Source organism: Dermacentor variabilis, chromosome 2 (assembly GCF_050947875.1).
Source record: "Dermacentor variabilis isolate Ectoservices chromosome 2, ASM5094787v1, whole genome shotgun sequence".
Classification (NCBI taxonomy): Eukaryota; Metazoa; Arthropoda; class Arachnida; order Ixodida; family Ixodidae; genus Dermacentor; species Dermacentor variabilis.
This window is the reverse complement of record NC_134569.1, coordinates 125,925,841-125,952,012: the sequence shown is the minus strand read 5'-3', so window position 1 is coordinate 125,952,012 and position 26,172 is coordinate 125,925,841. Positions and strand designations below refer to the sequence as shown.

Here is a 26,172-nt window from a genome sequence, read left to right as displayed (position 1 = left end):
GCCGATTACACCCTGTCCAAACAGTGCAAGCCACGTAAACTGTGCTTCTACTAGGAATTGGGCTAGAAATGTATTTGAAGCTGCCCAAACTTTCCCCTTTTGAATTAAATCAGGTTCAGTGTCGCTTGCTCTTCGTTCTTTTTTCGCCAATCACTTTGCAGCAGCGGCTTGCCAATTTTCTGATTCGGTTAACATTTATCGGTGTAGTCGCCGTCTGATTGTTCACTACCTGCCTAATCACTTGCTAGCGTGCTCGATTGCAGTAGATTTGTTCTTGCTTCACACAAGGCTTGGAACGTAGATGTTCTGTACTTGGTATAATAGCTTGTAGCAACGATGTATTATCACTAGTCACTCGTTTGCTCAGTGGACCATCAGGAAATGTCAGCTTTCCTATCAATAAATTCTATTCATTCATTCAGCTGCGAATATTCATGTGTTGTCGGTGTAAGTTGTCACCCCTGCTTCGGTGCATTGATTCAAGAGTGCGCCAATTCACTTATTCTTAATACATATGTCGTCAATAGAGAAGGCGCAAGTTTGAGTGAGAGTTCAGGTTCATATGTGCAGATATAAAGAAGACATAAGTTTGTTTCCCTGTTGTATTTACATAAAGTGTGTTACCCCTAGGTGTGTTGAATTTGGGCGATGCTCAATGTGACCAGTGTAAAGCAAGTGAAGACTTGTGCTATGTTCATCCCGTTCGGCGCAACAGTATAGAGAATCCTCTCATTTTTCTTGTGTTCAGGCTTTCAACACTTACCGTGACTTATGACATACAGTCAAACCTGGATATATCAAACAATTGTATACATTGAACAGCTGTAAAATCCCTTTGAAAATTTTTGTATAAAAATTTTCGTTTTATATATCGAATTACATATATATTGAACTGTTTTGTGATCCCCTTCAGATTCGATATATCCTGTTTCGACTATACTATACAGCCTACTGAATATAGAAAAACATGCCAGTTTCTTCAAGCAACTACAATATGCAAGTTGCCTTTAATTAAGCAAGCAGAACACGAGACCATTAATTTCTGTAAATTATTACTGTTCACAGTATTTACTAAATCACCACATCCATAAAGATGTCAGCCAAAATTGCAGCACAGGTGCGGGCATCTTACTTTCTTTTCTTGTTAAGATGCCAGTTGTGTGCATAACAGAAATTTAAAAGGAAGAACGTGCTCCACTGCAGGTGTTTCAGAAGAGACAGCGCTCAAGATGTATACAACGAAAAAGGGGCCCATATAATTGTTCTATGTACAAGAATTCATACACTGCTGACTGTCCACAGGCACCACCTCACAGTGTCCTTTGCCCATCAACCACAGAAGCCGTCAGCTTCCTATATGGTCACAGTCACAAGTCTCCGCGCACCAGGCCACCCACGGTTGTTCCATTGACACGCTTTCTTCTTTCAGCAGCTAATTTCTTTCGCCAACGTTCCAGTTTCACCTCCGGTGCCTCTTTAAGCTTTAGTCCAAAAAAGGAAGAAACAAGACAAAATGCAAGATATACATTAGATGTTTCGGTAAGTGCACTGCATCAATTGGAATGAACACATCACTCTTTCAACACTATTAGCATTCTTTGCATAAGAGAGGGATGCTAATATTATTTTATACTGCAATGTGTTACCTCTGCCCATCTGGCCAATAAATGCACTATGTTCCTGTACCTATACATCTGTGAAATGCCTTATTCATAGTTAGTGTTTACATCAGAAAATGTCATTAGCGGCAGGGATAATCAAGTAGTAATGAGGTTTAGGACTTCAGAATTCAAAGAGTAAAAACTAGCTTTAAAGAATAACAATTACCGTATTTACTCGCATAATGATCGCACTTTCGTAATGATCGCACCCCTGAATTTCGCTGTCAAAATTCGAATTTTTTAATTTCCCGTGTAATGATCGCACCCTGAACTTGCTGCAGCGATATGTCGTGTGCCAAGTCTAGCTAATGATGATCATGCTGACCATCTGTCAAATGCTACGCGAACAACTCTTCAAGACAAACCAAGCGGTCTGCACGCACCAAACATTCTTAAGTAGATGCCTCATTTCATTACTTTCATCACTTTCTGCACTTCCATGACTAATAAAAAGCTGCAACCAAACTTGACTTTATTATGTGTAGGCTTTTGTAATAGTTGTGGTCAACAACAACAGAAAAGACGCCTTTCGATTCTTCTCATCTGCACTCGTGGGCACGCAACAAATCGCGAGCGGCAACGATAGTAGCCACGTTTACACTGATATGTTAAAAGTGTACCCTACTCAAATGCCGACGCTTGTAACACAGCTAAGATATTCACCCACCCTTAGCGGTAACGTGCCATATCCGGATAGTAGTGAAGACAGATGCCGCAGTTTCTGCAGCATGCCGGCCATGTGTTTCTATGTCACTGGCAGCTAAGCGTGCCCATCTGTTTCTGTCCCCTCAAAGTGGACATGGCTATGTTATTGCCGCAAACTTGCCGATATTAACGATATTATTCATTACTGATACGGAAGAAACTGTTTCAATGCACATAATGTACTCAGGAGAAGAAAAAAAAATCACGTTTGGCGCGTTCGGCTTGCTCCACCGGCCGCCATTTTTGGGTTGGTGTCCCGCAGCAAACGAAGGACGAAATTTTTTTTTTTTCTTTTCGCGGGAAATTTACCCCACGTAATGATCGCACCCCTGATTTTGCGTCAATTTTTCTGACAGAAAAGTGCGATCATTATGCGAGTAAATACGGTACATCTCTCATATAAAAATGTTAAATGAATAAACATTTGTTTCACAAACTGCACTGCAATGAAACAAGCAGCATGCACACTTCTGATGAATATACAGAGAGAAAAAAAAAGAGAAAGACACGGACAAGACAGATGACAAAGCAAGTGCTTCTCAGAAGTGAAAGTTCACTACAGATGCCAAGCCATATACAGTCAACTTCTGTTAATTTGAACTCGATGGGAACGATTGAATTGGATTGAATTATTTGGCGGATCGAATTAAACGAGACAGGAAGACAAAAAAAATAAAGATGGAACACACCGCCAATTCATTTGGCAGTATTTGGCAGATTCTAACACACCCCAGAACTGAGCACACACCCACTTTTTATGTATTCAAAGTAGAAATCTAACATGCGCCCAATTTTTTAGCATGAAAGATGCATCATGCCGCTGACTATGACAACGAGAAACAGATGAAACTACTGAACTTTGGCTTCACAGAACAAATTGATTTACCATATTTACTTGCATAACGATCGCACTTGCGTAATGATCGCACCCCTGAATTTTGCCATCAAAATTCAATTTTTTTCCTTTCCCCTGTAATGATCGCACCCCGAACTTGCCACGGAGATACGTCGTGTGCAAAGTCTAGCTAATGATGATCGCGCTTACCATCTGTCGAATGCTGTTGAATGCTACGCGAATGACTCTTCCAAGACATACCAAGTGGTCTGCACGTACCGAACATTCTTAAGCAGATGCCCCATTTCATTCCTTTCATCACTTTCCGCACTTACATGAAAAAAAAAGCTACAACCAAACTTGCCTTGGCTTTATTATTTGTAGGCTTTATAACGGTTGTGGTGAACAACAACAAAAAAGGCGCTTTTCGATTCTTCTCGTCTGCACTCCTGGGCACGCAACAAATCACGAACGGCAACGATAGTAGCATCGTTTACACTGATACGTTAGAAGTGTACCCTATTCATACGCCGACGCTTGTAACACAGCTAAGATATTCACCCACCCATAGCAGAAGCGTGCCACATTAAGATAGTAGTGAAGACAAATGCTGCAGTTTCCACAGCGTGCCTGCCATGGGTTTCTGTCACTGGCAGCTGCTAAGTGCACCCATCTCTCTTTCTGTCCTTTCAAAGTGGTCATGCCTATGTTATTGCCACAGACTTGCCGATAGTAACAATATTATTCATTACTGATACGGAAGAAACTGTTTCAATGCGCTTAATGTACCCACAAGAAGAAAAAATAATTGCGTTTGGCTTGCTCCGCCGGCTGCCATTTTTGTTTTGGCGTCCCGCACTGTTACAGCGACAGCCGTCTATTTGTTGTCATCCCTGCTGTCATCCCACAGCAAACACAGGATGAATAAAAAAAAAAAAAGTTTTCCTTTCGCTGGAAATTTAACCAGCGTAATGATTGCACCCCTGAATTTGCGTCAATTTTTTTGACAAAAAAGTGCGATCATTATGCGAGTAAATACGGTACACCTAATGTTCATCGTCATCACTCTCAGATGGCATTTTATTGCTGTCTGTGAACAACAATATGTGCTTTGAACAGTCTATTGCATTCTTTATATTCAGCATTTATCAAATGACTTCCCAACAATCGCAAGTGGGATGGTGGCTCCCACCTAGACCAACTACTTCGATATACAAGAAGGAAGAAGGGCATGCGAGGTTGGCGATGCGATGAAGGTTTGCGGTGCGTGAAGGTGTGGGGCATGCAGGTGAGCTTTCATCCCTCCCCCCTCCCCAGATTTCGTGGTCTTCTTGCTCCTGGCACATACACCCAGTAGCCAGATTTAATTTTTATAATTTATAACCGATCGTGCAGCATGGGAGCCTTGAAGTGGTTCATTTCATCATTGAACAAACACAAAAGTTGACAGTGCATCAACTACTCATTGTCATATTCGATGTATTGCTAAAACCAGTGTCGTTATAAGGGGATCAGACTGTACTCCAGCATGCACACTGCATGCTATACTTATTTTGATTTCAGCATTGCGCGACTAATTTATGAACAGACACTTACATAATCAAATACCGTATTTTTGCGCATATAATCTGTCACCGCATATAACCCGCACTCCCAATTACATCAGCACCCTACCCCCCAATATACATATATATATTTCTCTGCACATATAATCCGCAGAAATATACCGCAGTCTTGCGGACCGAGGGAGCGCCGCGGGAATGGATGACGAGGTTGGCGAGCTTGCCGGCGCCGCATGCACTATTCACTAACTACTAAACGCAAAGTGGTGACCCGTGAAGAGGAGATTAGGCAACCATGAAAGAAGGGAGGAGGGAGCTTCAACACGCAGGGGTGGAGAGAAGGTAACGAGGATAACAAAACTTTGCATGGCAGCCGACCATGCCTTGAGGCGTGGCTTCACAGCAGTGCGGAGCGTGTTGCTGTGAAGCCACACTTCAAGGCAAAATTTGCATGTAATCCGCGCCCCCACTTTACAGTTACACTTCTAGAAATCTTGGTGCGTGTTACACATGCAAAAATACAGCAAAGGCTGCCCAGGCAGGACTGAGCATAGGCAGCCTCAATTCTGAGACCATCACTAAACCAACTGCAGCATTAGAACATCATGTGCTAAGAAGATGCAACACTTCGCATTGCAACGTATGCTCTGTGTGATACATATAAAAGCCAGTGATGACTGCATGTCCAGAAACAGAGCATTATAAAAGGTTCGTAATGGCAGTGGTTAGAATAACCATAGCCACACCAGTCGCAGGCTATGATAATGAACATTGGAAAATATCCATACACACTGTGAATAAAAATGTTCTGGAATGTAGTTAACACGTTGCTTTTATGCAGTTGCAGTGACAGCGCACATTGTAGCCCAATCCAGTCAGCATTACATCAAAGAATGATGTTTCGCAACTTGCTTCTGGTGCAGATGATTGCCACTGTGCTGAGACATTTCACAGGCGTATTTGAAGGGCCCCTTTACATGCAGCATGCAAGGTAAAGCATTTGTGCTTAATAATTATGACAAAAAGTTATCTCGTTATAATGAGAGCAGTTCAGAAAACAGATTTCCTTTGTTCTTCTCGATGGCACATATAGTTTACAGCGGGTAAAACTAGCACAGCCCAACTTTCAAAATTGTTCTAGTCCAACAGTGACTTTCAGCATTCATTCATTTCAAACATACATTTGGGTGGATCAGCAATTCCGGCTTTTCCCTCCAGTTAGAAAGAGGCACCACTTCCTTGGCTGCTGCCATAAGGGACTCAAACGATCCAAAAATGGCTGCTGCATGGTTGTCCGCTACTTTAGAAGTACTGGCTGCTGTATCCTGGAGAGTGAGAAAGAAAGACAAGAATGTCATTAACTTTTCAACTAACAGCAAGCTGTATGCAAAAAAGAAAACTGTGCAGTAATGTGTGCAAGTGATGATTGTCAATGTAAGCGAATAGCTGAATGCTTCTACAGAGCTATTCTATCTCTTTCTCTTTAAGGAATGATAAACTTGAAGGCATATGTTTGTTACAGTGAAGATATTAGGTCGAATTTGTTGTTTCATTGCATCATTTCGAAGAGAACAGAGCCATTAACCAGCACCTCTGCATCAGTAGTATAGGTGGCTACACATCCATAACAGCCGACTCGTCATGTGTGTTGTCTCTAGCGACACAAGCACTGGTGTGGAAGGCGGCTGTCATTCTGGTCTCCTGCAACTGCTAGAGGGGGAGAGGGCAGTGGGAGAGCAGGAGGGCTGTCTTTCCTAAGAACTTTGCACAGCATCTCACAGAGCTGTGATAGCCAGCAGTCGACAACAAATGCTACCCGCAACTTGGTGGCACGAGAGTATGCGCCCTTGTATCAGCAGTGAAAGTCCGACCACCACGGAAACAAGCAAAACAGCCAAAGAAAAACTATTTGCTTAAAGAAGAAAAAAGCAGACTTAAAGGGGCCCTGAAACGCTTTTCATACTAATCATAGAATGGCCTCACCATTAAAGTATGTCGTCCCACGAATCTCATGCCGAAAAATTTTTTCGAATCCTTCAATTACCATATAGACATGTGCGAGCCGCACATTTTTCCACAATTTTGACGAGGTGCAGCCTTTACACGGGACCAAACCTTTTGGTCAAGATAGTGCCAGCGCAGCCTTGACTTTTGCACACCTTGGATCCCCGGATGTACCATTGCATAAGAGGTCAACGCTCGGCTCTCGCTACCTAGTAACGGCACACGAAACTATGCAGCATGCGAGGCATCGGGGCACAGAACACGACTGCTTCTTCGTCGCAATCTGCTTTTGTGTAAGGGCGTGCGGCCCTTACACAAGTGCATACAGTATAAGTGGAGTTATCGCACTGGCACCTGGCCTTCTCTCTCCTTTTGTCTCTGCTAGCGTGCTGGAAGCTACACAGTGGAGCAGCAAAAGGGCTCATTGTGGCACTAAGCTGTGCAGCATGCCGCTGTCATTTCGGAGGCAATGCGCAGCAGCTGCGACTATGCGCAGTGGGAAGGTGAAATTATTTTTGTCTTTTTGAAGTCCTAGACATGTATTTTTCATTTATGTATTGCTGAAAATGTTCTCACGGTCGCAAAATCAGCCAATAGCATTTGTCGGCCAACTGCTTTCGATCAGCTTTTGATGACATCGCTGATGTGAGAGCAAGCGTCTGTTCACTGCTTTTGACATGAAATTGTGAATTCTATGCTGCATGCAGCGCAACAATATTTGGCTCACATGTTCACAAGGGCTTTGTTAACAGACAGGAAATATTTCTTTCCCATATTCAAAAAGTGCTTCAGAGCCTGTTTAGGTGACTCACTTTTATTCCTTTAATTCAATTACTACGAAGAGCAGTTGTGTGTTGCTAACTACTCCACACATTTAGAAACTATTGTCATCTAGAGAAGAAACCGCTAGTTATTGTGGAAATCAAGGAGGTATCCCAAAAATCTTTCAAGTGCCCTTTTCACATTCACTTCTCTTCGCTTTCAAAGTAAATGTTTTAAATTTATTATATTTTTTGGAATTCGCTGTATCCCATACACACTTTCTGCCGCACAAGAGTACACAAAATTAATTGCAGAACACTATATTGGTTTTATACTGGACATTTCCCAATGTGAGAGAACAATTTACCAATTAGTATATCTGTTCAATTAGTAGTACTATACCTGTTCACTTGCACAAAGCAACAGTGGCATTGTAGAATGCTTGGCTTGAAATTGAATAACCATTTGTACAAACGCAGGACTGTCTGCTTGGAGGTCCTTCCTTACATTCGCGCTGTACCATTGTGCTGTACCTCAACAAAAGTGTTGTGTCCTTCTTTGTCCTTTGTTGTTTGCGCGGTTACATATGTAAAGAACGAATGAACATAATTCACCCATTTCCTCTGCTTCTGAACTGCTGTTCGCAGTTAAAACAACCTATTACATTGGTGCTCACTCCACTTAGTAGTAACATTCACCGTGTAAGGAAAGCTTTTCCAGAAACTACTATGGGGACCATGGTGAGTGCACATTTTAAATGTCGCACAGGTTGTGCAATGTGGCTAGCTTCGTGTCATGGCTTGGATGGGCGCATCGACTCACGAAGACCCAAACGCACCCATAATAGGTGCGGTTGTAAATGTGCAGTGCAACCCGCAATTTGACATTTTAATGTCTGCCCTCAAGATTCAAGGGATGCACAAGCCAACTGTGTATGCACAGATGCTGCTATGATGTCAAATATTGCATGCCTTAAAACTAGGGGTGTGCGAATACCCATTCAAATATCACCAAATAGAATTGAATAGGAAACATTCAAATAATTAGATTCGCGAGTCAAATATCTACTATACAATATATTCGGTGCAGAGAGTTACACAGTGCCACATCTCAGGTGCTCCGCAGAGCGCAGCGCAAGCGAGCGTTTCCCTTCGTTTCTGGCGCAAAAGCAATGCCAAGCATGCTGCGGACAGACCCACCCTGGCTGACACGGTAACAGACTTTGTCGCTGTGAGCACTCCTTGACGTCAGCCAAATGCGAGGATTGCACAGAGTGTGCAAATGGCACAATTCACAGAATTGTGTTGCACGCAGTGACGAACTTCACGCCACTTCAACAGCCATCAATCGAACTTGCAAGCATGATCTCGGGACCCATCATCAATGAGCCACCCACATAAACACATCAACAGCAACCATTCCACGATGGCTAGCGGCCTGTTACTAGTACAACAAACCGCCTCGCAAACGAAAGCAAGTGCATGAGATGGCACCAAAGTTGCTCATGGTCGCCATATTTGCGACACACTGTGTGTTTGCACTCACACACCATCTTTTCGCACTCACAAGGTGGAGGGGGGGGGGAGAAGAGCAGTGCATGGCGTCTCTGAGTGCAGCTGTGCACTCCCTATCTTGGGAGGCAATTTGCGGTGGGTTCGAAGGCTAGATGACCCAAGATAACTGACTGCTTCGTGTGCGCTGAAGAAATTGAAGAATTTTCGAGATAAAAAAGAATTCCAGGATTTTCAAGGGCCTTAAATACATACATTTCAATTTCAAGTGTTTTTCAAGGGTTTCAAGGAGCTGTGCACATTCTGTGTATATCTTGTTTTCTATGTACCCAAGCTACTGATAGCTTGCTACATTCATTCTTGTTATGCAATGCTAGGAGACTCCTGAATATGTGCTGCGGCATATTTTCTTGTCCAAAATTTGTAAGCATTAAGTTTTGTTCCATATTCGGTTCTTTGTTTCTTTTTCTTGATTCGATCCAAAATCTACTACAGTCGAACGCAAAGGTCCCAAAGTGCTTGGGACCTTTGTTATACAGGTCGCTTCGTTGTAAAGATCATGCACCGCACTGCTCATAATAGAACATTCTAAGCACGCTGAACAACAGACGACCATTATTTCCAATTACCTTGTTCAAGAGAGACAAATTGTTGCTAAATATAAGCTGCTAATGTATTTTTAGCACACTTTGTCTAACCGAATGTGGGACTGGAATCGACTTTATTGCATGGAGGTTCACGGAATAACGAAATGTGAGAGTTATGCAAGGTAAAGCAGAAGATCCTCAAATGCAGCTACCACATCTCTTGCCGTCAAAACTCTTGGTTCCTTTACAGGCTCTCCATCAATGTTGCCTTCATTGACATTTGCTGGCTTTCCACCCCTGATGGCTTTGATGATGTCGTCGGTCATCAGTTACGCTTACATCATCACGTCATCATCAACTGTGACATATTCATCAGCCGCAACTCCCATTATGTGTTACGACAAGCACCGTACGAGTTGATCGATTCTTAGAGCAGTGCAGCAGGACACTTGCTGTCATTGGCATGCTCTTCAAGTGTGGCGCTAGAGCTTCCATTAGCGCTAGCGCGGAGTGTATCTTGCTGATCTCTGCATAGGGCAATGGGGGCATCACTACATGGCATTCATTGCAAAGCAACAATTTAGTTGTCAGGGATGCCTAAAATCTTGTGTTGTACATGTAAATTCGTTGGAATGGTCTTTGTTGCATAGGCATTCTTTACATTACATATAAAAGATAGAAACTCATCCAGGACCTAAACAATCCTTTGTTATATAGGTTATTTCGCTGTAGAAGCGTTCGATTGAATTTAGTATTCTCACACCCCTACTTAAAACATTCTTGATCTGTGCTACGGCATTCTGTGACATTTAGATGTTACATCATCTCTTGCCTCACTAATAAGACCTTTTGAAAAGGTTCAGGTTGGCTTCCCCACAGGGCACAATTGCACAAAATATGGCCGCCAGAACAGTACTGTATTTTCCAGTGTACAAGTCGAATTTTTTTCTGAATTTTTCGTCGGTACGTTTTGTAGAATGGTGCGACTTGCTTTTTCTTTAAGAAACTGCCATCAAAATCGGATTGGATGCTATGGCCATGAAAAGTGTGCTGGGTTGACCTCCTCTGGCAGTTGCTAGGTTGTGTGCATGCTATGGAAGTATCAGGGTCTTCTCATGGTCTAGTTGCCGAGCGCAGTGCGAGGACGGAGCAGCAACGCAAGCGGCGGCAGGCCAACCGCGAGTCAACTGACTCCGAAGTTGCATTTGCAGATTGCTCTCAAAATACAGTGCTGGCCACTGCGCAAACTACTCAGTCGCTACCAAAGTAAAAGTCAGCCCCCCTTGCTCCTGCACTGCCTACCTGCTTTCCTCTCTCGTGCGCGATTCGGCGCGCCGTCACAAGCTTTCACTCACACATACAGTATACGGCGCGTGGGGACCACGTTATCGCACTTGGACATATTATGGAACTTCGTGGCGACCACGATGGCAGAAATGCGCCTGGAGTGTCCATGCCATTGCAATTCTATAAGAATGGCACTGATACGCTTGCACGTGAATTGTGTACACGAAGTGAAGCATCACTGTATATTTTTAAAATCATTTACTGTATGAACAGGTGCATTTTATACAATGGCATGACTTACATACGTTTTCTTTTTTACTGGAAAAACTGATGTTTGGAGGCGGGTGCGAATTATACAAAGCTGCGACTTATAGACAGGAAAATACAGTACTTTGTTGCTTTCGTGATTCCTTTCCTACTGTATTCTACTGTGGAGATCGAGGGGCCTTCCTGCACCTCATCTCTCAGCTCGCATGTGGTGCTTAGTTCTATCTCCAGGAGCCGCTGCCCCAGTAGCAACATGGAAGACACGGCTAGCGTGCTGGAGCTAATTTCACATGCAAATCACGCCTCTCCCTCACGGTGTCTAGTCACCGTGCAAGTACACGTTACTGGATGCACCCTGATTGGCCTCTCGACTAATGGCCCCCAAGCACTCTCTCTACTCAAGCTCTCTTCCGCTGAGTGCTTCATTGTCACAGCAGGTGCTCGCAGCCCCGCAACGAGTTGCAGGCCTTGAGTATCTAGGACCTCTGCTCCCATGACTTCTTGTTCACGTGCTTGGTGGACAGCTACCCGGTTAGCCCTAGCCAGTGTGTCGGAACAGAACAAATAGCAAAACAAAAAACAAAAACGATATTTTTTTTGCCAGGAACGAAAATGTAATCAAAATATTTTTGATTGGTTATTAGTTCAGGGGAAAGTCGGCAATTTGAAACAACCAACTTCAGGCAACGTCAGAATTAGTGCCTAAATCTCAGGCAGGGATGGTGCAAGCGATAGCCAGTTGAGTGCTCCATTAATCTAAGCCTGTCGCTCGGTGCGCTAGCAGATCGGCATCGTAGTAAAGCCCAGGGTTTGCGTGCTGATAGCTTATTGTTTCGTTTTCTATGGGTACAGTGTTTTGTTACCGAAGTTTTATCGTTTGATTTTGTTTGTGGGATCCTGAAATGATTTTCTACAAACGTACTGCGTCGTTAGAGTAGGTCCTTCTGATCATTAATTGACGCATATAAGTGCTCCATGGAAAGCGTGTCATTTGTTATAAGGTTTTAAAGATGCACATTGCTGCAGATCGTAGCACACCGCTCGGCTGAATTTTGAGCCACCCCTAACCATTTGACATAAATTGCCCTAATGATGCTATAGGGCAACCTATCCGATTGGCTGCCCAGGGTGCATCATCAATAATTTTTCCAACCTTATAGTGAACAAATGTTGTTCGTAATAGTTGGAATGTTTGTTAACTTGTTTCTATAAAATTAACGTAACAGAAAGAGAATGCACAAGAACAATTTCTCACTACACTTAAGCACTTCCGGCACACAGCAAGCGTCATCTGCTTGTGTTACAACATGCTCCGTTTTGACAAGAGCTCCGCAGTCAGTGTCGGTCTCGGTCGCGTGCACCATGATTCGCCTTTGTTGCGTTGCGGGCTGCAAATGTAGCGACTGGCAATATGCCAAGCTGTGACATCGTGTCCCTCTGCAAGGCAGCAGACGAGCAGAGTGGCTGCAGCGCATCGGACATACGCTATCTGATCGGCGGCAGCATTTGCACGTTTGCGGCCATCGCTTTACAGCGGAGGATTAATCACAATAGCATTTCGCGAGTCTGGTATTCGGGTAGACGCAAGCGCAAGGGGACAGGGCCTGGCTGTTTGACTGTGCCATTTCACGGGATGAGCAGAGAAGCACAAACGTGAATGGTCTGCACAGTGCAGCTACCTGGTGGCACAGAGCTCAGCCAAACACAGTATCAGTAACAAAGTGTATTCTCCTTTGCTGCTGGTGCAAATTTTTTGCAGGAGTGTGATCGTTAACACATTTTTTTGGAAATGTTTAAAAAGTCACTGACTGTGTGTGGCAAATGACGCATATTCGTCGAACTATGGATGCAGGCTTGCAGGCACAAGTAAACAGTAGTGCAATATTAATTTATGCAAAAATAAATTTACCTGAACTTATCTCGGAGCGTGACAGCCACCGGATTCCTTTTCTGGCCCAAAAAAGAAGAGTGCTCGTAAGCATCCACCCACCTTCTTGCCGTGCTCCCGGCGGGAGACAAAAGACTGCTGGCTGAAGGAGGGGGCATTGATGTCGTCAATCAGGCGCGCCCGCTCCAACTGCTCCAGCACACTGGGCGGAGTACTTGCGCCACTTTCAGGTGCAGCACCCTCCTTGCTGGAGCCAGAAGGAAGGAGACCACGCTCACGCAGTTCTGCATTGGCAGTGGCTGGAATTACGATCGGTTAGTTAATTGACTTGTCCGCTAATCTATGCATGCGCAGTCCTTGACAAAGTACACAGAAGGCCAGGGACTGCACTATTGACTGGCCACCCATTGAAGCGCCATCACTTTATGAGTATTACTGGCCTGTTTCCTTCTTTAAAAAAAAGCTGGAGCAGCGTAGTTTTCTGTGACAGATACACAAGAAAAAAAAAATACTGTAACTGAAATTACTGCATCTATCACCGCAGTGATGAAATGCACCTATGATGAAAAGCGATGACAGATCGTGCCACCATTACACTGCTGCAAAAACAATATTTTTCTAGTGCCGCAGACGATGCACACTTCAGCACTGTTGTGAACAAAAGAGGCAAGAATACTCATATACGAGGTACTAATCTGAGCCTACTGCAAAATGCCACCTCTGGGCGAAATAGGAGCAGGAACGAACTGCGAATCCAGCTGTAAGATTCATGTATGCGTGGTGCAATGCTCATCATTGCTATTTATGCAATGCTTATTACATTAATTCTCTGTTGTACAGTGGTGCACGTGCTAATGTATAATTAATTGTCACTGAAAGTGCACTCAGTGTGCGCGTCAGTGGCGTGTGGTGCCACGTGACTACCACCTCCAGTTTCCATGATTTTGCAAGCCTCCTTCTCCAAACCCAAAGCCACAACGCACTGGAGTGTGCGTACTGAACTGATTGCATTAAAAGGCCATTTAATTAATATGTTGCGCTCTCTAGGAAATCAGACATATACCGTAATGCCAACAGCCATCTATTAAAGGAGTGCTTTCATATCAGTGCTGCTTTAGGGTAGAACTCATTTCTCTCTCAAAATTTTTCTGGCATGATAAGCTTCTCCTTGAAGTGCGAAATGTTGATTTGATGCTACAGGGATGTGATCTACAAAAATTATTTAATGTTTTCCTTAAGGTTACTTTAATATAGCCATGGGGAATGTGAAAACATACTGTGAAAGCATGTCCGATGTCTCTGCTGCCAACAACTGCACAATATCAAGACAGAAAAATAAGTGCCTAAAGAGGGGAGAAAGGTGGTTCGAGGAACTCGAAAGTGACCAGTCAAGAATACAGCCCCAGGGCAGCCGTTGAGCAGTGAAGTTGGGCTCTTAGGGCAGTCCTGTTCCACTGACTAAGCAGCATATGGAATGACAAAAGAGTCCGAGCACTTGCTCCAGTGACTGCTAGTCACGCATGCACCCAGCAATCTGTGCAGGTTACTTTGATAATGAGTGCCCATGCATCAGCTGCAGAAATTCTGACTGCAGCGTGGGAGAGAGAGACATTGCAGGGCAGAAAGGCAGCTGTGCTACGCATGCAAAAGGAGTGCAGAAGGCTTCAGAAAAAGGCTTGCCATTAGCAATTCTGCCCCAGATCTAGATGTTGAGCCTTCTGGTGGTCCACTATTATGAGTTTAATATTTCACCCTGATTTGCATTGGGACACACAATAACAAGATAAAAGGATGGTGGTGGTTACCACGAACCACTGTTTGAGCCTTCAGTTTTGCTGCTTCTCTGACTTTCCTGCTGGTTTCGTAAGGCAACACTGAGCTGCTATGACATGTGACATTTGACTACTTTTAGTGCTCATCTCAACAAGACAATATTTTCTTGACGGTCGTTGCTGCTACGTCAGCTGAATGATGCCACAAGTGCAAAGGTGGAATAGTGGCACTATTTGTGCTACTGCTCAGAAAGCAACTCATAAGCAGCCCGTTGACTTCACTTCAAATTAGCCTAGCCTCTAGGATGGAGAGTGAAACTTAGTTAGGTGAGGCTACTTCTCAGTGCATTTGCTATGGTGCAATGATGATGAATAGGAGCTGCATTTTGAATGCACTAGATGCACTGGGAAGTCTATCCAAACACAACGGTCTTGCATTCTGGTGTAACATATGCACTCTTTGAAACACAAACTGAGCAATGAAAACAGCATGCACGTACAAATTTAGGCAGCATTGTCAGTGATAAAAAGCAGCAATGACAACCATGAGAGCTACTTCCTCACAGCAGTATTTATGATGAGACATGCTTCCTTAATCATTTTGTGCTTTCTTACGCAGAAGACCTGTTACAAAACAAATGGCTGAATTAAATGCAGTTCAGAAGCAAGTGACACTGTTACTGCATTAGGCATCCAAACAGATAGGCTGCCTGCAAATGTTTTCCTAGCCCTTTGGTTTCTAAAGCTGTTGTTAAATTGTGTTTAATTACATATTCCACTAAGACTAACATGGCAATGATTTGTACGACAAGAAATATAACTTGGTCAAACTTGCTGCACAAACAGACATCTAGTAAAATCTTCCCTTTCTCTACAGGCACTGACTGTGTACTAAGCAGTAGAAAGACAACAATGAAACGTAAGCTCTGTGCTAAAGCTATGCTAAAAGGTGTGAGCAAGGCTTAGGAGTTGTTTTGAGCTCTCTTGATCACATATGGCAGTGAATTAGGGTGAAGAAACATCACCATAGGTAGCTCACTAAATTATTCGCACTGTCGCCAAGCTCTCCCTTATTACTTGTTCCAACAACAAACTCTGTCATGTGAGAACATGATATGAAAGGCACACCTGCGGCTTTGATCACCTGTTGAATCTTTTGCTTGAGCTGGTCAGCTTCATTCTGTAAGCGAAAAGAAAGGTTGTTAATGCAATGTCACGAAGAGCTTCGAACATCAATAAGCTATCGATGCAATTCAATCAATCAATCAATCAATGCAATTCGGAAAGCGCAAGAAACATTTTATCATAACGACTTAGCTAAAATTCTAAAAACTAACCCTAGAAAATTTTGGGAAGTCATAAACCTGCAACAAACACATGACGTCACACTTACAAGCGATAAAGACGAAATTATGAGCGACGCTGTTTGTGCTGACACTTTTAACATCGCGTTTTCATCCGTGTTCACTGAAGAAGCCGACTTGCCTCTTTCTACGCCACCTACTGCGACACTGCCAATGATGGGCCCTGTTAAAATTTTTGTCGCTGGCATTTCATCCCTCATTGACAAATTAAAACTTTCATCATCGGCTGGTGTGGACGATATTAACTCAAAACTGTTAAAAAATACTAAAGAAATTATTGCAGTGTATTTTTCGATGCTCTTCTCACTTTCACTTGAAACAGGAATCTTACCAGACGACTGGAAAGCGGGCAAGGTCATTCCAGTCCACAAATCAAGTAACAAACAATCCCTCCTAAATTACCGCCCCATTTCTCTAACAAGCGTCCCATGTAAAATCATGGAACACGTCATATACTCTCACATTATGCACTTCCTTGACACTAACAATTTTTTTCATCCATCCCAGCATGGATTCCGTAAATCTTTATCTTGTGAAACCCAGCTTGCCATATTTCTTCATGATCTACACTCTAATCTCGACCTTGACCTTCAGACCGATGCAATCTTCCTCGACTTCGCAAAAGCATTCGATACAGTATCACACAAACGCCTTATACTAAAACTCTCCCAGCTGAATTTGCACCCTAACGTTTTCGCATGGATCGTAGCATTTCTCAACAAACGCTCCCAGTTTGTTTCAATTAAATGTAGCCGCTCCAGCTCCCTCCCTGTAACATCCGGCGTCCCCCAAGGATCTGTACTCGCATCCCTCTTATTCCTCATATATATTAACGACCTGCCTGTACATGTATCCTCCGATATCCGTTTATTTGCCGACGACTGTGTCATCTATCGCACAATTACAAAGATTTCTGATCAAACTGCACTCCAACATGACCTTAACCTTGTACAACAGTGGTGTGATCTTTGGTTAATGAAGCTTAATCCTACTAAATGCAAGCTCGTTTCCTTTCATCGCAAACTTAATCCTCTATCATTGTCATACCTAATCTCCCACTCCACTGTCGAAAAAGTTCAAACATACAAATATCTAGGCGTCACCTTATCCTCTGACCTTTCATGGAACGCACACATCAGCAATATCATATCATCCGCGAACAGATCCCTCGGCTTTTTAAAGCGTCATTTGCGTCACGCACCATCAGACATAAAACTTCTCGCGTACAAATCACTCATCAGATCGAAACTAGAATATGCAGCGCCCATCTGGAGCCCGCACCAGGCATACTTAAGAAACGAACTAGAATCTGTACAAAATTGTGCCACTAGGTTCATCCATTCCTCATATTCATACGACATAAGCATATCATCCCTAAAACGTAAAACTGATCTTGCTAATCTTTCTGTGCGTCGCCACATCGCCAGTCTTTGTTTGTTCCACAAATTATTTCAAAGTCCACTCAATCAAGCACCGTATATCATCCCACTGGCGCGCATATCCCCCCGTACGTCCCATCCTTACTCAATCGCACGCGCACATGCTCGCACCACTACTTTTGCAGCCTCATTTTTTCTTTGCACAGCAGTGGACTGGAATGGCCTTCTCCGGGACATTGCAGCCATCACGTGTTCATCAACTTTTGCGGACAACTTAACTACATTTGTTTCTCATGAAGATCACTCTCTATAACCTTGATTTGTAAACCCACCCCTTGTAATACCCCCTAACCGGGGTCTTTAAGGTAATAAAGTGATGTGATGTGATGAGAGTACAGAACTCACCCCAGTCCTTGGTGGCAAGGGGTCTCCTGGCCTCCTCACTCTCCTGAGAGTACATAAGGAACAAAAAGGGATGCATGTACGTACCAAGAAATTGTATGCCGGAACAATGCAGTGAGATACACAAGAGGGGGGAACCACTAAATGGAAGTGTGAATGGTTATTGCTGCACAAGGAAATGGCAAAGAAAAAAAAATGCAGATTGGGGAGAGCAAAATATTGCCAGCACCTTATTGCACGAAATACAAGCATGCCTAGTCACTGGATCTGCCATGGGTCGGTAACAAGGCCGCTGCATTTTTTGGCCACTGGATCACTTGCAAAGTCTCTGGGTCGCTCACAACATATGTCACATTCCTCAGCCATACCACGCTGTGCAGCTTCTGTTTCTGAACATTTCTTTATCAATGTACTGAACACAGCGACTAAGTTCTTTCAGTTCAAGATTCACTATGGTTATCGCTCAACAAGAAGTGCCAAAAGATGTGGTTGCTGAGGCTGAACATTATTTAGATGCCAGTTGCTTAAAGAGGTCTTGAACCGTCCCTTGGGCTTGGTGAAGAAACAGTCGGCGGATAGCATGCGCTGCTAAGAAAATGTCAGCCAAGTTTTTCTGTCGTACGTGGTATGTGAAGCTCACAAGTGCAGTGCGAAGTCACTTTTCTCTCAAACGCTCTCGTTTTTACAGAAACCTACTGCTCACTTTCTTCTGGATGCTTTATTTCGAAATAAAACAGATTCCCATACGCAGCTGCTGTTGGCCAATAGCTGACATCAATCAAGAAAAGTGTTTGGACCAGTGCGCTTCTTCCTGCTGTTACTGTGTATATTTATTGATGAAGTCAATAAACAGGCTGAAGTAAGCGAAAATGTGCTTCCGAATTTCTATAATTACGTACTTCCGGAAGAAGCCAATTGTCGTCTGCTCACATACACTCGGCTGCAGTCGCCCGCGAAGGAATTAAAACTTTGGCCAACCTGCTTATTGGTGTCATAGCCGGCGGGTCTCACTAATTTTGACTAGTTTTGAATGCTGAACTACTCAAACCATGCGAAACTTAAGGTTAGACTACACGCATGCTTGCCAGCACGCACTGACTCCTGGCCACTCCTAGTTGGATGCCTTGACAGACAAATTGATAGCGCTTCAAAAAAGCACAAGTTGGATGTGGCTACTGCCCGTCGGTCAAGCTGGCGAAGGACAAAGCCGGTCCTCACCACATAGCGTGGTCAGACTGTAGCATATGAGCGCGAGCACAAGCTCAAGCCCTGTCATGCAAAAGCAAACGTTACGGGTACGCACTACGGTTGCATGTAGCTGCGGTCTTCTATGTAGAGTAGATACTGCACCCGCCGTGATGTGCCACCATGCGTCCACTGGCTGAGCACACTGTGGCTCAGTAAGAACAACCACATTTGCCTTACGTTTGGCCTGTCGTAAGGCGCAAAAACAGGAAGTAGTGGCATCTATGTTCACATCCAAAAGCACATCTGAAGTGCGCGCCAGAGTGACATTTAGAAAGCGGAGAGCTGTGGGCACGCTCCGCCCCGCCGTAGCCTTCGCAGTGCATGGCATTGATAAAGGAGCGGGAGCATAGCAAAGAGAGTGTTTGACTGCCAATAACTCCACTTCTGCTGAACACGTTGAAGTACCTTTTGCAACAATATAAAGCCAACAGACAATGAAGCCAAGGCAATCATCAGGGAAGTTAACTGTGGTTGAAATTGAAATGTAGAAAATAATAAAGAAAGGGAAATTAAAGTGGACGAAAAGATAAAGTGTCGCCGGTGGGAGCCAAACCCACAACCTCCGTCTGTTAGCTTTATATCGTCATGATTAAAAAAATCGAGCCCCTCGGATCCCCTTCTTCTTTCTTTTATCCATAGTGAGGGTGTCAAATGTGGCAGCCTTGATGTCATTAAGCAGCATGCGAGGGTTTATTAGCCATGTGCCCATTCTCCTAAGATCACGCATTACGTGGCACCATCGGGCAAAAAAAGATTAGCATGTCCACCCACCATGGCTCTGAGTGGCGCTCACTGACGCTCCTAGGGCTAGATCTAGTAAACATGAATACCCAAATTAGTGGACGAATTGGTAGCCGTAGCACAATTCGTAGTACAACGCATGCGTAATGTGGAGGTTGTGGGTTCAGCTCCCGCCGGCGACAGATTATCTTTTCGTCCCACCTTCATTTTCCTTTCTTTATTATTTTATACATTTCAATTTCAACCACAGTTAGCTACCCCAATGCTTGCCTTGGCTTCATTGTCTGTTGGCTTTATATGGTCATGATTAACAAAGTGGAGCCTCTCGATTCCCCTTCTTCTATTGTTTTGCAGCAAAGTATTTCTGAAATAGCCTATTTTAACTTCAAATGCATTTCTCCTCTTTGACAAAAAGTGGTTCAGGGCCCCTTTAAGGGGCACTAACTAAAGTTAGAATAAAGGAAGAAAAAAAGAAGTAGGAAACTAGGTATTGGGGCAACTATTCCATTAGTACTTGTGCTAAGGATGTTTTAAACATGTTGCCATGTGAATGTAGCACCGGAATACACAAACACACACACACACACACACACACACACACACACACACACACACACACGCACGCACGCACGCACGCACGCACACACACAAACAAAAAAAATCTGGTTACATATTTGTAGAGTTCCCATATCAATCACTAAAATGTTGCTAAAATTAGGTTGGAAAATGCCACTTTATGACTACAATGGAACCAAGAATATGCAGATATTGCCATGGTTTTGACCATGGCATAAGTTCACTACTTTGTTACTACGACCGACAAAGTAAAGCATGGGTGCACGGTTTTCACCACCACTGAAAGAAAGTGTGCAATACATAGGACATGCACTCAATATACTAAGTGTGCATACGTATTTCAGTCAAGCATGCCAAGAATTGTTGATTATACATCCATCCTTCAGAAACCTGAAAATTTTAGGGAAAGAAAGTTATTGCTATTACGTGAGCTACTGAACAGCAGCATAATGTGCATAATGTAACTGGCTGACGCTTCTGAACCAATCCACCCCTCTCTTGAACGCTAGGAATGAACACATTCTTTTAAACATTGTCATTATGTGTCCTTCACCAACTCGTTAATCCTTCTTTATTTTCCTTTTCTGCTTGTATGCAAACAAGAGAACATATTTTACGTGTTGTAATGTAAAGCAATGCCAGGTTTCAACTTCATGGAAATTTACTAGCTTCTCATCCTCATGGTGCTGCCTAAGTAATGTCAGTTTGATAAGCCCGAAAGAAGAGTACGTTTTGCAAATCTGGCTACGAACTTACAGAGCTCCTAAACAGCAGCTCTTTCTTTATAGTGGTACTTTATCCATACCAGAACAATGCTCCCATCATCAAGCCAGCTGCAATTCCTGCCGCTCACCGCACGCGCACAATCACATCAGCATGCATGCTGCTACAACCACTGATGAAGGACATGTTGGTTGTGTTGCTTGTGCCCCTGTGCTACATCATGACATTAATAACCCCTGAGCTTTAGAATATTGTGGTGTTTAACGTCCCAAAACTGCACAGTGGTTTATGAGGCACGCCGTAGTGAAGGACTCTGGGTTAATTTTGCCCCCTAGGGTTCTTAAAGATGCACCTAATCTAGGTACAAGAGAGTTTGTGCATGTCATACACATCGAAATGAAGTCGTCACTGTTGTGATTCAAAGCCACAACATTGTGCTCAGTGGCAGAATGCCACAGTCAGTGAAATTTGTTGCGAGGATGCTGGGTGGCATTGGCACAAGTGCTCACAGAGGTGCTGAAAAGTAGGAACAGTGTGACCTGACTTACTGGGCTCGTTGGTAATCAATTTAGTAAGCAAGCAGCACAAAAGGTGAACTGGGATGTACACAATATGGAGACGGGTGCTGCCCCAGCACTCGTCTTTGTCCTGTTTGCGTACTAGTCCGCCTTTCGTGCAGTTAGCCCACAAATGCTGCAATACTCACTTAGGGGAAATTGACGCTGATGCTTTCCTGCTTCTCCTCGGTGAATCACTGCCTGACCAGGAGCGTCTCCGGGAACTTGAGCTACTGCGAGACCTCCGTGATCGATGCTTTGGAGTTCTGAAAGGCCACCAATAGTGAAGCTAGTGAGAATGTTAGTAATAAATAAATAAAAAAGAAACAAAAGCCCCTGTTAACAAAATTGTGATGTGTTTGCATTTTCTAATATAATGGCAATGAATGAGAGCTGTGCTTTAAATGCTGTGGATGTGGTATAAAGTCCATGCACCGAACTATAACCTACTGAAATGCATGCAAAGACTCCCGAAGCTTAAACGGGCTGTAAAAGAGAAACATGAAATCAGTCTATGTCAATAAAGCATTATTTCAGAACTTTATTTTCGTTAATTTCACAGTAAGAGGTTTACTACAAGAGGAAGTGAAGTCCAAGCTTCCATTACATGAATTTTGCGGCAAACCTCAGAGCCGGTATGTGAGTGACATCACATATTTCAATGTATACTCAGACATTTGTATCGCTCAACCGTGGTAAAAACCTTGCTAAGTTCGCTCTTTGGCTCCTTTAGAATACAAGCTGGTCAATCTATACTGATAAAATATTACCTAGGTTTGAGCAGACTCCATTAACATCAACGATGTCACGGCTGGCTGGTGCAGGAACTTGAAGCCGGCATCGCCATCAGTCTTTCATTTTTGTGTGTTTTCTGGCTGAGCAAGCCTACTCATATTTTTGGTGTTCTAGAAAGGCAGTTTACTAATACTGCTCTAGTTAATTTCTTTCTTTAGTGTCCCTTTAAAAAGGCCGACTTTTGATCTGGTCAGACTGATATTGTTATACAGTAGTTTGTGCCACTACAGAAAGACGTTGCAAGAAGAGGAAATGAGGTGACACTTACACTGTTCAGTGGTATCGCTCTACCCTGCGGTTTTTGAGCTATGCGTTATCCCTGTAAATATTCTTTCCCGTAATAATGTGATGGAGTTCAAAGTGCCGAAAGGACTCGGAAGTAGGAAAGGGCACAAGAACTGTGTTTATATCCTTTGTGTTCACGTCGCTTCAGCAATTTGAACATCAGTATTTCTAAGCTGGCTATCCATGTTGCTTGCATGGTGTCAATGCATAACAGGGGGTGTTGTTGACCAGGTAAGTTTTGAGGCGCTGAGCTTAAAACACTAATGTTCTTAGCAGTTCTATTTTTGCTAAAAGTGGGAAGAAAGAAACACTGGGAAAGGAAAAATATAGAAGAAGAGGCAGTCAGAGTAAAGCCAGGCATGCATAGGGACAGACTCTTTCCTCTTTACAAAACTTAATAAGGGCAACTATGGCGATTTCTTTTACCAAGTCAGGCAAGTGGTTGTCTTATACGAGGGCAAATCAGAAAGTCTTTTCTTATTTTTTATTAGACAAAATAAGGTAAATACAGGTAATTACAAATATATGTACTATACTATGTACTTTCATATTTCCCATACGGGTTCAGACATTTGTCCCATCGCAGCACTAAACTTGAGGTGCCCCTGTGCTATGTTGTCGTCAGTCAGCAACCCATGTGGCCTCCCCGACTGCTCACTGTCATGGAAGTCTTCACGGCCTTTTGCAAACTTACAACACCACCGCCTCACACTTCTGAAAACGAGACACCTTTCCCCATACGTGGACTGCATTTCCCTGTGCATTTCGAAGGGCGTTCATCCCTTATTCCACAGAAAACAAATCACACTTCGTTGCTTGTACACTATGGATGTGTGAAGCACAACTGCCATCTTCGACAACTGACAGCAGCGCCGTGCCGCGGAGTTGCTGGCAGATAAGGCCGGGCCAGTCCAAGAAAGGCCCATCGCTGGGAATGGATAGGTTGACTTCACATTTAAAGGCGTAAATTGGCTAAAAAAATACAGGTGCAAAGACTTTCTGATTTGCCCTTGTAATTTTCAATGCCTCTTGTGCAATGTAGTTGAATGCAGAGAAAGAAAAAAAAAAGGGTGGAGGGTGGAATAACTTCAGAGAAACAATCAACCCAACATCAAAACCGAAATTAGAACCAAGAGTCAGAGTTTCTTAATCATAAAACTAGTGATGACAATAGCACAGATACGCAAGAACACGAATACTGATGCCACCCCTTAAGACATGCGTTCAGTAACTTCCACAAAAAATGAAACAAAAAGATGGCGTTATGAAGACTGCACTGCTATTAAACATTTATGCTAGCAAATTGGTAATACACAGTTGCTAGAGGCTATAAGAATTTTGCAAATTTTGTTTTAAAGGCAGCTTTTCAAGATGTCAACACCAGCACTGCATCTTTGATGCTGAAGAACAAAAAGCAAGAACATGCTGGAAAATAGGAACCATATGTACAAACAAACAGACTGAGATTGCACAAACCAATCATCAAAATTAGCTTGCAGAAAAACTACACAACTCCTAGTCATTCTGTTCAGCTCACATGAGGGAAGTGCCCTGGAGAGGTCACAATACAAATTAAAGAAAAAAATCAGTAGACTGCACAACATTGCTGCAGTACCATCGACCATTTGCAGTAGGCAATGGCAGTAAAGAGAGCAGAAAAAAAAAAAGAATTTCACAAAAGCTTGTCGGTGCCACAGATCATGTATAAACATATCCCTAAAGATTAAATATTTTCCTGATGGTTAGCCTACGTATGTGCAAGTGGTCTCCAAACTTTACCAGTCTGCTTCATAAGCTGTGTGCCTTCCGTAAGAGCTCGCCTTTCGTTTGTTTTCGCATTATCATGTGTATGGCAATACGTCCACATATGCAATCTGTTACTTGTTTTGCTCCTTTGTCTACTGATAAGTGCTGTAACTTCCTCAGAATATTTCACCCGGGAAAGTGCATTTGCCGATCTAAGTTTCACTGTCCCATTTTTTTTTTTTTTTATCTGTGCCAGTTATACATGTGCTGCATCCGCCAAGTAATACCGATGTAACACGGCCACTTTCGATCGCGAGTGGGTGCGATCGGGATCGAAATCATCGACCGCGATTGGCTCCCTTCTGTAGATTGAGCAAAATAGCCAATTGCGACCGATAAATTAAATCCCTATCGGGCTCGATCGCGATCAAAAGAGCGCCGTGTGACACCCGTATGAGTCTCAACATAGTCGTGTTTCACATAGAGGCACCACACAAATAACATCGCTTGGTGACGCGGATGCAATTTTCTAAACCGTATCAAAACCACTGCTTCGAAATTAATCTGGTAGCAGACGTACTTACTCCGATTTTTTTCGGTATCTGCAACTTTCACTGCCACGAGAACGATTGCAAATGAAGTGTCTTGCCAGCGACGTTAACGTGCTTGAAAGATGAACAAATGAAGTTGGCCATTTAAGTTGCGACAAGGGTTGTGTTAAACAAACATAACGAAGACACGTCACTACACTGACCTGGACCGCCTCCGTGGTCCTGGGGACCAAGAGCGGGATCGCCGGTGCCGCGAACCCGAACGGCGCCTCCTAGATGAAGACCCTTTGGTCGAGGAATAGCGCGACGACGAGTTTGATCGTGACCGCCGCCGCCTGGATTTGTCGTGCGAGCTGTGTCCGCTCTTCTTCTTGCGCCGGTAGCGATCCGACGAGTTGTCCGAGGACGATGAACTACGGTAGCGACAGGAGAACAAACTCTGTTACAGCGCGACGCTGAACATTATGGAAACTTTAAATGCGAGCGCGTTTCCCCCACTAATGAGCCTGCATTTAAGGCACATGCCGAACGCAGTGACGCTCAAACAATTACGAAATCTTCGGAAAGAACGTAATGATACAAAGCTGATTGAAGAGAAACTTACCTAGATCTTGCATGCGTCCTCTTTTTACGCTTGCGTCTGGAAGAGCTAGCTGTGTCCGAATCGCTGTCGCGGTGTGGCATTGTGGAACGCTGGTGGTATTTACATGTGTCTTCTCACTTTTTCATTGCGTAATTCGGTCATCGCTGTTTTGTTACACGCGCTAAAAACTATACAAAAAGGCATCTTACCGGCGAAAACTACTCATAAACAACGCGATAGTATGCGCCATTTTTTTCTTTTCCAATGTTGGCGCTCCAACAATCGGAAACGGTTATGTGAACAAAGGGATGACTAAATTACAGACTTTACGTTCGGTACTTCATACGTGCCCCCAAGAAGTTATAGGATTACAAAAATATA

At 43.6% G+C, this 26,172-nt stretch overlaps 1 protein-coding gene across 3 annotated transcripts; it reads right to left on the bottom strand.

The window, feature by feature from the left end:
- Positions 1-1,232: 1,232 nt before the first annotated feature.
- On the bottom strand, positions 1,233-26,067 carry LOC142572658 (uncharacterized). Of its 3 annotated transcripts, none has more exons than XM_075681928.1 (8): positions 25,813-26,067; positions 25,412-25,621; positions 21,981-22,097; positions 17,990-18,032; positions 15,970-16,021; positions 13,172-13,353; positions 5,945-6,088; positions 1,233-1,481 (listed from the first exon to the last, which is right to left on the bottom strand). In XM_075681928.1, the coding sequence occupies exons 1-8, from the start codon at positions 25,890-25,892 to the stop codon at positions 1,368-1,370; spliced, it is 942 nt and encodes a 313-aa protein (XP_075538043.1). In that variant the 5' UTR covers positions 25,893-26,067; the 3' UTR covers positions 1,233-1,367. The 3 variants fall into 3 exon arrangements, with proteins under 3 accessions (XP_075538043.1, XP_075538042.1, XP_075538044.1); XM_075681927.1 differs by having other exon boundaries at positions 13,172-13,368; positions 25,813-26,066; XM_075681929.1 differs by lacking the exon at positions 1,233-1,481 and having other exon boundaries at positions 5,956-6,088; positions 13,091-13,368.
- Positions 26,068-26,172: the final 105 nt, after the last annotated feature.